The 13,394-nt window shown below is 46.3% G+C and overlaps 3 protein-coding genes across 9 annotated transcripts in view; 1 reads left to right on the top strand and 2 right to left on the bottom strand.

Annotated features, from left to right (window-relative positions):
• Positions 1-13,394, top strand: part of LOC135897172 (leptin receptor gene-related protein) — a 416,125-nt gene that overhangs the window by 199,665 nt on the left and 203,066 nt on the right. The window lies entirely within an intron of this gene.
• The window catches only part of LOC135897156 (iripin-2-like), a 107,743-nt gene that overhangs the window by 43,910 nt on the left and 50,439 nt on the right, over positions 1-13,394 (bottom strand). For 3 of the 7 annotated variants that reach the window (XM_070525623.1, XM_070525624.1, XM_070525625.1), the window contains 2 exons: positions 10,460-10,622; positions 7,941-9,375 (listed from right to left, as the gene is read on the bottom strand). The exons of the other annotated variants lie outside the window; for them this stretch is intronic. In XM_070525623.1, coding sequence (XP_070381724.1) covers positions 8,120-9,325 — 1,206 coding nt within the window. In that variant the 5' untranslated portion in view covers positions 9,326-9,375; positions 10,460-10,622 and the 3' untranslated portion in view covers positions 7,941-8,119. Of the gene's footprint in view, positions 1-7,940; positions 9,376-10,459; positions 10,623-13,394 lie in introns of those variants that run through there. 7 annotated transcript variants of the gene reach the window in all.
• Positions 3,318-4,632, bottom strand: LOC139049774 (uncharacterized). Its single transcript, XM_070525580.1, has one exon. The coding sequence runs from the start codon at positions 4,530-4,532 to the stop codon at positions 3,318-3,320; it is 1,215 nt and encodes a 404-aa protein (XP_070381681.1). The 5' UTR covers positions 4,533-4,632.

Here is a 13,394-nt window from a genome sequence, read left to right as displayed (position 1 = left end):
TACATGTTCTGCTAAAATAATCGCTCTAACCGAAACATGGCTCACTGCGCATGTCTGCGACGCTGATATATTCGTCAATGCTCACCGCTTCTCATTCTATCGCTGTGATCGTAGCACGCAGAGAGGCGGCGGTGTGCTTCTCGCAATTTCCAATGATATACCATCATCATGTATACACGTGCAGACTGAACTAGAATTAGTATGGTCAGCAATAACACTTAATCATCAAACAGTTGTAATAGGGGTATGCTACCGTCCACCTTCGTCGTCACCAAGCTTTAGTAACGAACTTTATGACGCTGTTAACACCGTTGCAACACGGTTTCCTTCATCACCGCTGTTCCTACTTGGCGATTTTAATCTACCAAACATCACATGAAATACCGACCCCCCTTTAATATCCCCACTCACACCTCAAGCTCGTGACTTTTTAGATGTGTGTTCAGTATTCTCACTCGTGCAGATCTGCGTTCAGGCAACTAGAATAACAGCTTCCACGGCGAATACACTAGATTTAGTCTTTACTAATCAACCCGATATAGTATCGCCTGTAACGTACCTATCAGGAATTAGCGACCACTTACTTCTACAGTTCGATATTAAACTAGACCGTCCGAAAACTAAAAAGAAGAAAAAAATAATACGAGACTACTACAGAGCAAATTATCAGGCCATAAATAATGCACTATCTTCGTTTATTGGCGTTTTCCTTAATGGCTTTGAACACCGTAGTGTACAAACTAATTGGAACATGTTCACATCTATGGTCAACCATCTAACTGAACAGTACATTCCTCAACGCACCATTACAACTCACACAAACTCTCCCTGGTACAATAATTACATTAAGCGTTTATCAAATAAAAAGAAGCGTCTCTACCGCATTGCAAAGCTTTCACCCACAATTGATCGCTGGGCATCGTATACTGCGGCGTCAAACACATATGTGCAAGCGCTCAAAAACGTCAAAAAGCACTTCGAATCGCAGGTTCTCCCTTCAATGCTTACTACTAATGTTAAAAAATTTTGGCGTGCAATTATTCCTTCGACTGACAACAGCCTTGCCTTAACAGACTCTTCCGGTGTTCCTATTCCCTCCGACCTTTCTGCCACCATACTAAACCATACATTTTCAGAAAATTTTACAGCCACATCCAGCACACATATGCCAAGTACACAGCACCGTAACTATGTTACCATGCCCTCCATAATTGTTGCTCCATCCGGTGTCGTTAAGCTTATTGATGGACTAAGCATTCATTCTGCTCCCGGATATGACTGTATTAACTCGAAATTCTTAAAAAACACTTCATATTATTCATCCATCATACTATCCAAACTTTTCCAGCAATCCCTTCACCATTGTACGCTACCTAATGAGTGGAAAATAGGGAAAGTGATTCCGGTGTATAAATCCGGCAGCAAAGCATCCCCTAATAATTATCGTCCCATTTCTCTCACCAGTACATGCTGTAAAATGCTCGAACATATTATTTTTACTAACCTGGTTAATTTCCTTGAATTGAACTCATTTTTTACGTCAGCACAGCACGGTATTCGGAAATCTTACTCCTGTGAAACCCAATTAATATCATTTACACATGCACTTCACCATATTCTTGACAAATCATCACTAGCTGATTGTATATTCTTGGATTTTTCAAAAGCATTCGACAAGGTGTGTCACAAACTATTACTTCATAAACTGAAAGAACTTAACATAGACGGTAACCTTTTGAAATGGCTTGAATGTTTTCTGCTCAACCGCTCGCAATTTGTTTGTGCTAACGACATTAACTCCGATTTTACAGAGGTCCGTTCAGGTGTTCCACAGGGTTCCGTCCTTGGACCCCTACTGTTCCTAATTTACATTAATGATCTTCCCTCGCTTATCAACTCCCATATCCATCTATTCGCTGATGATTGCGTCATCTTCAGAGAAATTACCAATGCTAACGATATTGAATTACTTCAGTCAGACCTTACCACGATAGGAAACTGGTGCAATGAATGGTTAATGGAGCTCAATATTAACAAATGCAAAGTCATGCGTGTTTCTCGGAAAACATCTACAATACCATCATACTACATTAACAACATGTCGTTGGAATCAGTTTCTTCATATAAATATCTTGGTGTTTACATCACTTCTAACCTAAACTGGTCTCTTCATACTGAAAACATAATCAAAAACGCTAATCGCATGCTTGGCTACCTACGTCGCAACTTTTTCAACGTACCTACTAATTTGAAACTTTTGTTATATAAAACACTAATACGACCCAAACTCGAATACGCGACTCCGGTATGGGACCCTGCTCATGAAAACCTAATCACTGACCTCGAGATGGTTGAAAATAACTCTGTACGTTTTATTCTTGCTAACTACAACCGCACAGCGAGTATAACTAACATGAAATCTAATCTTTGCCTCCCATCGCTGGCATCTCGCAGAAAAGTGTCTCGTATTGCCCTCTTCCACAAGTTGTACCATCACCATACTCTACGAGATCACCTCATCCCCCATCCAATTTATGTATCCCGTCGCATTGATCATCAGTACAAAGTGGGTATTTTGTCATGCAACACTAAAAGTTTTTCACAATCATTCCTGCCGCGAACCTCGCGTGACTGGAACAATCTTCCCGCCGAAGTTGTAGGCCTTATTAATTATGAACAGTTCCGTGAAGCCTTAGCTAATATTGTATATACAGGTGCCACTTAAACGCTCATGTAACCAACTGTCTTTATCCTCTTTTTGTATTTACCACTCCCCCTCTGTAATGCCCTTGGCCCTGAGGGGTATAATAAATGAAATGAAAATGAAATGAAATGAAATGAAACAGTACCGCCCAAACGGTGTAATGAACGTGGTCAGCACTTCTGAGGCCTTGCTGAGTCGCACCTGATGGAAGCCGGAATTCGCGTCTAATTTGGAAAACCATTTTGCACCGGCAAGTGAGCCCAGTGCTTGGCCGACAGTAGGCAATGTGTATCTTTCTCTTAAGACAAACTTGTTCAATTGCGCAAGGTCTACGCAGATCCTTACATCTCCCGAGTGCTTTTGTACAGGTACAATGCCGGCACACCACTCTGTTGGCTCTTCGACTTTACGAATGACGCCCATTTGTTCCATCTTCTCGAGTTCTCGTTTTACAGGTTCCTGAAGCGGTATAGGAATCCTGCGCGGTGCGCTTGTTGCAAATGGAACAGCATTTGGTTTAAGCCTTATCGTATACTCCCCGGGCATAGTGCCCAAGTTGTCGAAAACCTGAGGGCACAAAACTTCGTAGTTGGGTTCCTTGTGAGCCACAGAGTCAACGAACTTGATGACTCCCAACGCTTCGACAGCCGGCAAACCCAGCAGTACATGGCGCAAAGGATACATAACACGTTTGGCGCGAAGTTTGTCCCCTCCAAAATATATCCGCCTGAAACTTGCCCAGAACATTTAGGCGGTCACCGCTAGCGCCAGTTAAGACCTCGTCGGCCTTTTCCAAGCTCGTGGGAAGTCCCGGAAATGATGCGGGAACTACGGACACTTCTGCGCCTGAGTCGACCTTTGCAAAAACAGGCACGGAGTTCAGTAATACCTGAACGTAACGCGCTTTGGCGCGAGGCGCCTCGACCGCGCCCAAAAAAACCTCCCCACTGTCCTTTTGTACAGACGACACTTGTACCTTTCGCTGGTAGCCTGGAGAAGTCCCTTTGAGGCACGCCTTGCCGAAATGTCCCTTTAAGCCGCAGTTGAAGCACCTCTGGCCTCTCGCTGGGCAAGCTGTCCTTGGGTGCGAGTTGCCTCCGCAGAAGATGCACGGTCCCTCGGAACGAGCTGATGTCGGCCGGGTTTCCTTGCTGCGTTGCGGTTTCCTGTGGTAGCCCACGGCGTCGACATTGACGTCTTCACATGGCTTGCACGGTGTGTATTTGTGGACTTCGTTGCAGTTTCGAAGTTCTTCTTGCTGCTGCTGAACGGTCTCTTTAAGGCGGGCCCTCGCCAGAGCTGTTGCGAGAGACAGCTTGGGATCCATTTGGAGCGACTCGGAAAGTTTTTCATCCCGCAGGCCCACGACGAACCGGTCCCTGATGAGGCGCTGCTTGAATTCTCCGAAGTCGCATTTGTCCGCCAAGACGTGTAGAGCAGTCATAAACTGGTCAATTGACTCGCCAGGCATCTGGTGCCGCTTGTGAAAGCAAGCGCTCTCGTAGACAACGTTGCTCTCCTTGATGAAGTAACCGTCGAACTTCTTTTTGACCAGCTCAAATTTCTTCGAATATTCTGCAGAAAGATTGAAGGTGGCGAAGATGTCCCTTGCTTGTCGACCCATGGTATAAAGCAGAGTGCGTACTTGTGCCTCTTCCGGGCGCTCATTCAGGCCCGACGCATAGCGATAGTCGTCGAAGTGCAGTATCCACGCCGGCCACTCTGAGGTAGTGTCGAAGTCCAGCGGTGGCGGCTGCTGAAGACCCGGCGGCGATGCAGTGGCCATTGCAGCCTTCCTTTCCGACGACGTCTCGACGCTCTTTTCCATCGCTTTTCAAAAGTGGGTGGATCGCATAACTTCTGACACCATGTTGTATCGGCGCCGCCGCTATCAGTGCGTGATCGACGAAAGACAGGAGACGACTGTAGTCCAAGACGCCAGCAAGAGGAAAGAGCCCCGTCTTTATTTCCACAGCCGTTTAAATAGAACCAGCATGACGTCAGTGACGCGTGGTTCCATACATGCGTCAGGCGCAATGACTCGGCGCGCCCTGCGGGAGCGTGCTTTCAGCCGCATAGAAATACATTCCAGCACACTGTTAAGGTTCCTATGGTGAAAAACTTCGAGCAGCAGAGACTGCTTGGTCTAAAACGCTCTCTTTTAAGAAGTCCTTGTTAGTTGGAATCTCTCTAACGTACTTTTTGCCTTGGAGTTGGTGGGAGAGCTAGCCTTTCTCTGTCGGTGACCTTGTTCATTTAAGAGATCGGGGCTCCATATCTACATCTTGATGTTCCATTCCATCTATGTCGGGACACAGATGTGGTCAACTTTCTCAGAAGTTGGTGGCTTTGATCAATCGTTATTAGTCAATGGCTGCGCGGTCGATATTTCAATAGATGTATTCCGTGGTACACCCGGCAGCTGATCCGTAATGTTGACTCTATTGGTTAGTTGAAGCCACGGAGATAGTTGTGAAGACAGCACCTGAACAAGGGTGAGATTTGTCACAATGCGCTCCATTGCTTTCTGCAACGCCTTTTCTACGGAAGCTACCACAGCCTGAGACATTGAGTTTTCCATACACTATGTTCGACGGGCCGTTATAACAGCATAGGCTTGAGTCCTGCTCTGAACTTCTCCAATGGCCTCACGACGTGAGCCTCGACGTCTGTCAATTACTTCGAGTATTTGCATTTCTTTTGACATTGCAGGGCAGTTAGGCTCATCTGCAGGGTGAGGACCACTGCAAAGGTAGCAGGACTCATTTCGGGAAGAACAGTAATTTGAATTATGGCCTTCTCCACAAATCCGGGATCGTGTGTAGGACCTTTAACCTTTTTTTTTTTTGGAGTGCCCAAACCTCCAGCACTTTAGACACTGAAGGACGCGGGGTGATAGGGCTCAACTCGGTATATCAGTGGTCGTGACTCGATTTCCGATCGGCGGTTCATTCCAGCAAATGTAGCAATGACTTTCTGTGAGCATGCGCTTATTATCAACGACACGGCTACAACGATACACCGAAATCACGCCTGCCGCTCCAAACATTTCCAAAATATCTGCGGGACATTGACTTATGTCGACACCGCGGACTAGGCCTTTGGTACATGCAAGGTGATGAGGAATGAAACTGCGGATGTGTCGCAAACACATTGCACTTCAGCAAATCTTGAAAACAAGTCTGGCCTGACGAACAGCAAAGAATGCCCCCTCGGCCAAACTGTCGAACCTCGGTGACTTGTTGAAAATTGGCCGAGGCCATACGGAGTTCGGTTTGAATTGCCTTGGGTTTCTTCATGCGAATCATCCGCCATCGCTCGGAATCAAAGCCACTGGTACGCTGCTCGTCCCACTGCCTAAGAAAAGCTCCACCGGCGAATCAGAGGGAAGAATAGAAGCCGACCAGAAGGAAGCCTCCTGGCCTGGCGATGAGAGAGACATTGCAGAGAAATAGGAAATTACTCTGGCGAGTTAACAGATATTGGAACAAAAGGCTCAAAAAGAATTAGGTAAAAGACACTGATCAAAAGAAAACCGCGAGCTACTTGGCCGGAACCAGCGTGTTTGGAACGCGCCAAACATTCCGTGGTCATGACCGTTTCTGGTTGTGAAATGGCATATATTTGTAGGTGTGCGTCGGTGACTGTCGTTATAAAAGGCATGCCATATGCATAAAGTTAAGTACTGTAAAACGCGATTCCTTTTTGAACACACTTGGTCAGAAATGTATGTTGTAGCTGCAGAGGGCGCTGCGCGTCCTCGAGTTGTTCGAAGTGGTGGTCATTCCCATCACCAGAAATCAAAACGCATTTTCAATTAACAAAAAATTCTCTAATCCACTTTTAATTAATTACTTTGCGGCACATATTGTAATTTACAAATTGCAGGTGGTGAGTTTGCAAGAAGTGTCCATTTTAAATGACTCTCCAGGATAACACCTGTTTCTAGAGAGTTTTTCACAAAGTGCGGAACGAAATACATTGGCATTTCCGTTACCTGTGCGCTTTAATGCATACAAGAGCATGCTTAGTAAATGGGATTTCAATAGGTGAAGCGCCAATAGTGACGGCACACAAGAAGAAATACAGACAGGACAAGGCGCGGCCTCGTCCTGTCTGTTTTCCTTCTTGTGTGCCGTCACTGTTGGCGCTCCACCTATTGAAATCTATGCACCAACTAGCCCCACAACGTGTTTTACTGCGATAGTAAATGGGACATTGCATTTTTGATGGCGTTTGATGGCGCGTATCTCCGAACCGGTGCCATTCTGGAACTTCATTCCAAATGTATACGCCTTGCAAACCCAGCGGCTACAAGTCATAAATCGCAATATGTGCCGTAAGGTAATTAATTAGCAAGTTAATTAGTAAATTTTATTATTACTTGGATATGTGTTTCGATTTCTGGTGCGACTAATGTCCGCCTCTCTGGAAATTAAACGCAGCTCAAGGACTACAATTATGTTATCTGCAACAAGCCATTTATAAATATTCCATAAAACTTTACAACGATCACCTCGTATAAAACACAGTGAAAGCATGTACCTACGTGTTTTTCCTGCGATGATCTCTTGTGAGATTGGCGGTATTATTTTAAATATCTGCACTGGCTTGTTTCTCATAGAGTGGAATTGACTAACGTTGTAAACAGCTGCATCTTATTCAGAAATTAGGGTAATTGACTCGCACATGTGAAATATACCTGCCTATTTACCTGGGTGGTGAAGCTGTACACATACATGTTAATTGAGGATAGCTAAGAAATGAACAAAACATTTTTTTTCGCTTCCTCCTGCGCGCTACATTTTTATATATAATTGACTATTTCTTTTTGTTGTTGTCGTTGTTGTTCTCATCTTCATGCCTGTTTTTTAACCTCCTCATTTATGACCAATCCACCACTCTGGGTGTGGGCCAGATTATTCCGGACAGCAACAGCAACAACTAGCTCTCTTTTCAAAGATTGCAGGCGATGATAATGATAATGATGACCTCAAACCATGGCGCATGCAAATTAAGGGGTATTGGCCAAAACCCGAGTGGTGCAGGAAGCGCATTAATTGGTTATGCATATAAAGTTCAATAAATGAAACGAACAAGAGGAGAAAACAAGGAGTGCGTTGCGCCCCTTCAAGCGGCAGTTGCCAACCTGCTCTTGTCTTTCATTATGTCCGGTTGTGTTTAAGTTACGCATCCTTAATGATAAAAGACGGGAAACCAATTCTCCATCCGCACAAGATGATTTATTGGCCGATTGCATTTGAAGTCCCAAAGCAACGCATGGAATTCCAGCGACGAAACCGAAGCGAAGAGTCTCGCGGGACAATTAAGGTGCACAAACTCAAGTTTGCGAATTGCTCACACGCTCTTAGGGAACGTTTGAGGCACTTTGTTATACGTAAGCGTGATGGCGAATCAGTTGAGACTCCTAACCGACCCCATGAAAAGCGCTTGCTTGCTCACTTTGTCCCAAATTAGGAACGCGAAAGGGTGCTCGACGCGGAACGGAGTGGGGGGCATAGATCCAACGCTTTTCCCCTTCCTCCATCTCATGCGGACCGACGTGACGGCAGCAGCCACAGTGCCTTCCTCGCTCACTTCGACCATGGCCTTGTGCTTGACATCGGACACCGCCAAGTCGTTCCTGTCGCTGATGCCAGAAAAGTCCGCACCGTCGCCGAAGGCGCTTTCCAGTCCCAGCCTACGGAGCGGCGCCACGAGGTCGTAGTCGGTATGCAGCTCGAACTTGGGCAGCCACAGGTGGACGTCCCTCTGCGTTAGATGGCTCGCGATCTTGTCCACCAGGCCGGTCGTCAGGTGGGCTTCGACCGTCGGCAGCCCGGTCCTGCTGTTGGGGAGCACGATGATCATGCCGAACCTGTCTCCCGCGTAAGGGACTTCCAAGGCCCTCGCCTGCAGTTCGTCCACATCGGCGTAGCCGAAGTACCGACGCACCGACATGGTGGCCACATTCACCTTGTCTCGACCGTGGTTGTAGAAAGGCAGCGGCTTGGTGTTACGCGCTTGGAACTTGGTCACCCACGTTCCCTTGAAGTAGACGGCGTTGATCAGAAACGCTGCGGCGTTCATTGGCAGAGCCGCGTCCAGAAGCGTCGGGATCTTTCCTTTGGTCTTTTCTTTAACCCATTCGTTGATTTCGGCCGTCACTCTCGAGCCATCCCGAAAGAAGTCAACGGACCTCGCCTCGGCTTGGAAGTACTTGACCACGTCACTCCTGTACTGATCCAGGATCTCGAAGTCCTTCTGGACAAGGACCGTGTTGGCTATGTCCAACGTAGCGTTTGCGGGCTTCGTCTCTAGGAATGACTTGTACGCCGTTAGCACAACGTCCCTGTCGACGATCTCAGCATCCGAGAGTCCCAGAACAGAAGACAACTCCTCGAGGGTCTTGCCCCCAGCTCCGGCGTAGAGCATTCCCAAGGCGATGCTGATGCTCGCTGGTGAAAAGAAGACGTTCTGGCCGGCCGTCTTCGAACAGAGTTCCTTGAAGAGCGCAACGCTGAAACCGTTGTTAGGCCGAGTATGCTGCTCGGGACCTTGGGCGTAGGTTGGCGCCAGGAATGCTGAGCACAGCATGACAGCGGCAACGACTGAAGCCATCTGGAAGGCGCTTGTGCTTTCGAGTGATGCGAGGTGCTTCACAGGTGAACCTTTTATAAGCAAGAGCGGACTTCCATTGTTCCCTTATCATTGCCCGCGACAAACATCACTGAGGACACTCCCCGAATAAGCAGGCAGAACGTCCCTTGATTTCCTTTATCGCCTTGTCTAGGTGCCACGGGTTTTGACGGACAATTGTACGTTCATGGCAGGGTCAAAAAACTGACCACTGTGCGCACGGTTCCTAAATAGAAGTTGAGTGTTTCGCGCGAATTATCTGTGCAGTGTCGTCGTCTGGTGCAATTGCAGAGCACGTGTTTCGAGGTCATAACAGGATGAATACTTAGGCGTACATTTCAAAATAAATATGTTATTTCAATGCAGCGAGTTGCAAATTATATAGAAAGCAAATATCGCAAAGTTGTAAGACACAGAGTAAAAAAGGGAGACCTCCAGTTGTGATTCAGACAAATTTAAACTAGTGAGATAAAGTGTCGGACATTTATTTTTGCTATGAAATTGACCTGCACCACTCCCAAGTTGAACACAATAGCTTCAAGTTGTTGAACATGCGGGGGGAAAAGTCATCGATATCATTCTTTTCTTGTTTCGTGAACAGTGCAACCACTACCTTCTCCATGAATTGTTTTGTCACTGTTCGACAAGCAATTGCTAGCGCCCGTAAAAACTTCAGACTGTTCGGATGCCACGATTAGACGTACCGAATTCGTGCCCCCACAGTTTTGATCGATCTATTTATTTATTTATTTATTTATTTATTTATTTATTTATTTATTTATTTATTTATTTATTTATTTATTGAAATTCGAAAGCAAGACGGGCTACGAAGGACACCGGAGTAAAAGGTTCCGTATTGTATTGAACATCTGAGTCCTTAAGTGGGCGCCTGAATTTAAAGTACATGGGCGTTTCTCTCTCTATTTTTTTTTTATTTCACCCACATCGAAACGCGCTCACGGTGGCCGGGAGTCGAACCCGTCACCTCGCGCCCAGCAGAAGAACGACACAGCCGACGAGCCACTAACACGGGCGGGTGCGTCGCACTTTCCCTTTCCGGAAAACTTTGCAAGCACGCAAAATGGCAACACGAAACTGCGTCCGACCGGCACTTACTCGCCACAGTTATTTGCGGCTACGAAATTTCCGACTCGTCCGGTAGTCGTCGCTACAGGACCGCTGGCGACGTCCGGGAGGCCTCCAGGACAGCTCAGGGTGACAGCAACACACAAACACGCAAGTGGTCAACAGAATAGCAGCCGTTGGGTTTACAACTGTCCTGAAAAGTGAACGTCAATCTTTCGAGGAAGCGCTGCTGCATCGAATGAAAAGATTGTGCAGCTTTTGAATTTCTTCTAGTTGAACAAGATATACAAGGAAGGAGTAGCAACGAAAATCTACTAGATTTGTAGCTTGACGGGGTGGCTGCCCCTACACACAGCAGCAGCAAGAGTTTACAAATACTTTTCATGCAAACTACTTTTACACACATGTGCAGAGAATTACTCACAAGGGAACATAAGGGCCTTGCAAAAATACAAAATAACGAAGTTTTACATTGATAGAATAACTAAAGAAAACAAATAAATAAAGACAATGTAGTTCGCATAATCTCGCATGTCGCTTTGTAGTTGTTGTTTTGACAACTGTGACACATCTACAGATTTGCAGCCAAAATTGTTCAGCAAAGCTGGAGTAAAATAAATTATTGTTTCGCGAAGATGCTATGAGAAGTAGGTATGTGCCAAATATTGGGGCGACGCGTAGTGCATACAGGAATATTCTTTCTGAATTCTGAAGTCTCGCTGTAAAAAAAAAAAGAAGTGCTTTTTTGTGACTGAGCAGCATGACTGGAGTAAACAATAGTTATAATAGTCACATCTACATCCTTAAATTGTTAAAAGAGTCGTTGCGTGTGAAAATCATATGGGATGTTTGCAGTTATTCTCATAAACTTCTGAATTAAGAAAAGTCGGTTTAGATTCGTTTTTGCTGTGCCCTATACTAGTTGTGCGTAAGATAACTGAGAAAAAGCTAACAAGCTATTCAGTATTACGTTGACGCATGATATGTCCACATTTGTTTAGCATACCCGCGATTTTGCACTTCTCTTTTTTTTTTAGTTTGTTTCGCAGCGGTTTTAAAGTGAACTGCATAGGCGACAGTCTCCTTTGTGACGCGCTTAGCCTATTGTGTTTGTCCATATTTTAAGATGCCTTTAAACCGCCATATGCTGTAACAGGTGATGGCATTCAACGTCCCGAAGCTACACGTGGGGAAGCCGGGAGCATGCTACTTCCGATCTCTCCATCTATATACCTGTTAGCACTGCTCCTGTACGTGGGACTATGCGAGAGACGCCGTGGAAGGAAGGGCTGCGGATAAATTATTTACCAGCTGGGACTCTTTAAAAGCACACTGAACAGAGAGAGAGAGAGAAAAGAAAGCAGGCTGGGCTGTTTAGATGACTTGCACCGACGTTTTCCTCGGCGACATGTTGGTGAACCAGCACGGTGAGCAGCCGCATCCGTGAGATCACATGTAAACTATCTATTAGTAAATTAGGCTTCTACAATATCAAAAAAAAAATCCTGTTCTTACCCTGACAATAGGCTCGATAAGTCAGAAAAGATGCGACAATAAAAAGACGGGTGGCGACGCCACCTTCAAGTTCCTGCACCAGCTCGCATTATCGTCGCAGGTTCTGGCCTCGTCTTCTCGGGTGTACCTAATTTCTTACAGGTATTTTTTTTTCTTATTCTTTTTCTCTCATCTATCGAATTCCTTTCCCCTTCCCCGGTACAGGGTAGCCAACCGGAGATAACCTCTGGTTAACTTAAATTCCGTCTTTCCATTGTATTCTTTCTCTCTCGCTCTCTAGACTGCGTCGTATTCTAAATGAGCCAAAGAGCAAACATCGCAAGTTTCAAGAACTTTTTACAGCCTCCGAGAAAATACGAGAAAATACGAGAAAATGCTTCTGAATGCGCCACGCCACACTGACGGTGTACCGGTGCTGAAAATTTGGCTCGAAATTCAAGGAATCGGAAGCTTGGCTTTACCTTTCCCTTCTATGGTAATCGGCCTCCTATCGCGGAATTAACGAAAATAGAACGAGTTTTGGAACAATGCTATGACAGCCCAGAGTGAATTGCTGTTTATCTGTATAGTGTATACTTTTACATGCCACGAACGTATCCACACTCCAACCTCATCCGGGTGCGGCCGCGGCGACCGGAAACCGCCTAGACGACCAGGTGCTCGGCGGTGCACATCACGGACAGCGAGCCACCGTTCCGGATTATCAGTCTGACGTCACTTTGGTTTCGTGTCGTCAACAGGCCGGGGCTTCACGCCTACTCAAAGGTCGCTGCACTCCGCGATGTAATATCGGGAGAATGACGCAACTTCTGCGTGTCTCGCGCGTGCCGCATTTGCCTATTGCACGTAATAAGTGCCGTGTTCTCCGGTCTGTAGTAAGCTGTCCGCGATGCAGCAAGACGGCGAGACGGGTGATGTTCATTCATCGCCACGGTCTTCTGCTTTTTTTTGTATTTTTGAAGCGCAACAGCTGACACACATACATGAGGCTGTGGTGCGCTTATCAAATATGCCGGTTCTGAGTAAAGCGTTTTCCTGTCGCTTCTTTTTTCTTCTTCTTACCTGTAGCTCTATGTGTCAGTCGAGTTTCCAGTTTCGAAAAGAACTTCGCGACGACCGTCTGCGATCGTCCATACCTCTGCATGACAGCCGTGCCTTACAGGTCGGCCTGCTACGTTAACGTAGCCGCTACGGTTTGACGTAGTAGTAGATATATCTGCTAGCCGCCTGGTTAGCTCAGATGGTAGAGCGGCTGCCCCGGAAAGGCGGTGGTCCAGGGTTCGAGTCCCGGGACCACCCGGGACTCGACCTCCCGGGAATTTTTCTTCAACTATGAGGCTTTTCTTTCGAGGAACCCGTATGGGTTTTCTTTGTAGCAATTGCTACGAACGGGTGGATGTCTGATTTTCCCTTTATTCAGCCACTACGGTGATCGATAGCCACGGACGCC

Source organism: Dermacentor albipictus, chromosome 9, assembly GCF_038994185.2.
Source record: "Dermacentor albipictus isolate Rhodes 1998 colony chromosome 9, USDA_Dalb.pri_finalv2, whole genome shotgun sequence".
Taxonomy (NCBI): Eukaryota; Metazoa; Arthropoda; class Arachnida; order Ixodida; family Ixodidae; genus Dermacentor; species Dermacentor albipictus.
Note: the sequence above shows the minus strand (reverse complement) of the source record. Positions and strands in the feature narration are given on the sequence as shown.

Bases quoted from the DNA above. Each gene is read 5' to 3' on its own strand.
- LOC139049774 (XM_070525580.1), bottom strand. From the start codon at position 4,532: ATGGAAAAGAGCGTCGAGACGTCGTCGGAAAGGAAGGCTGCAATGGCC.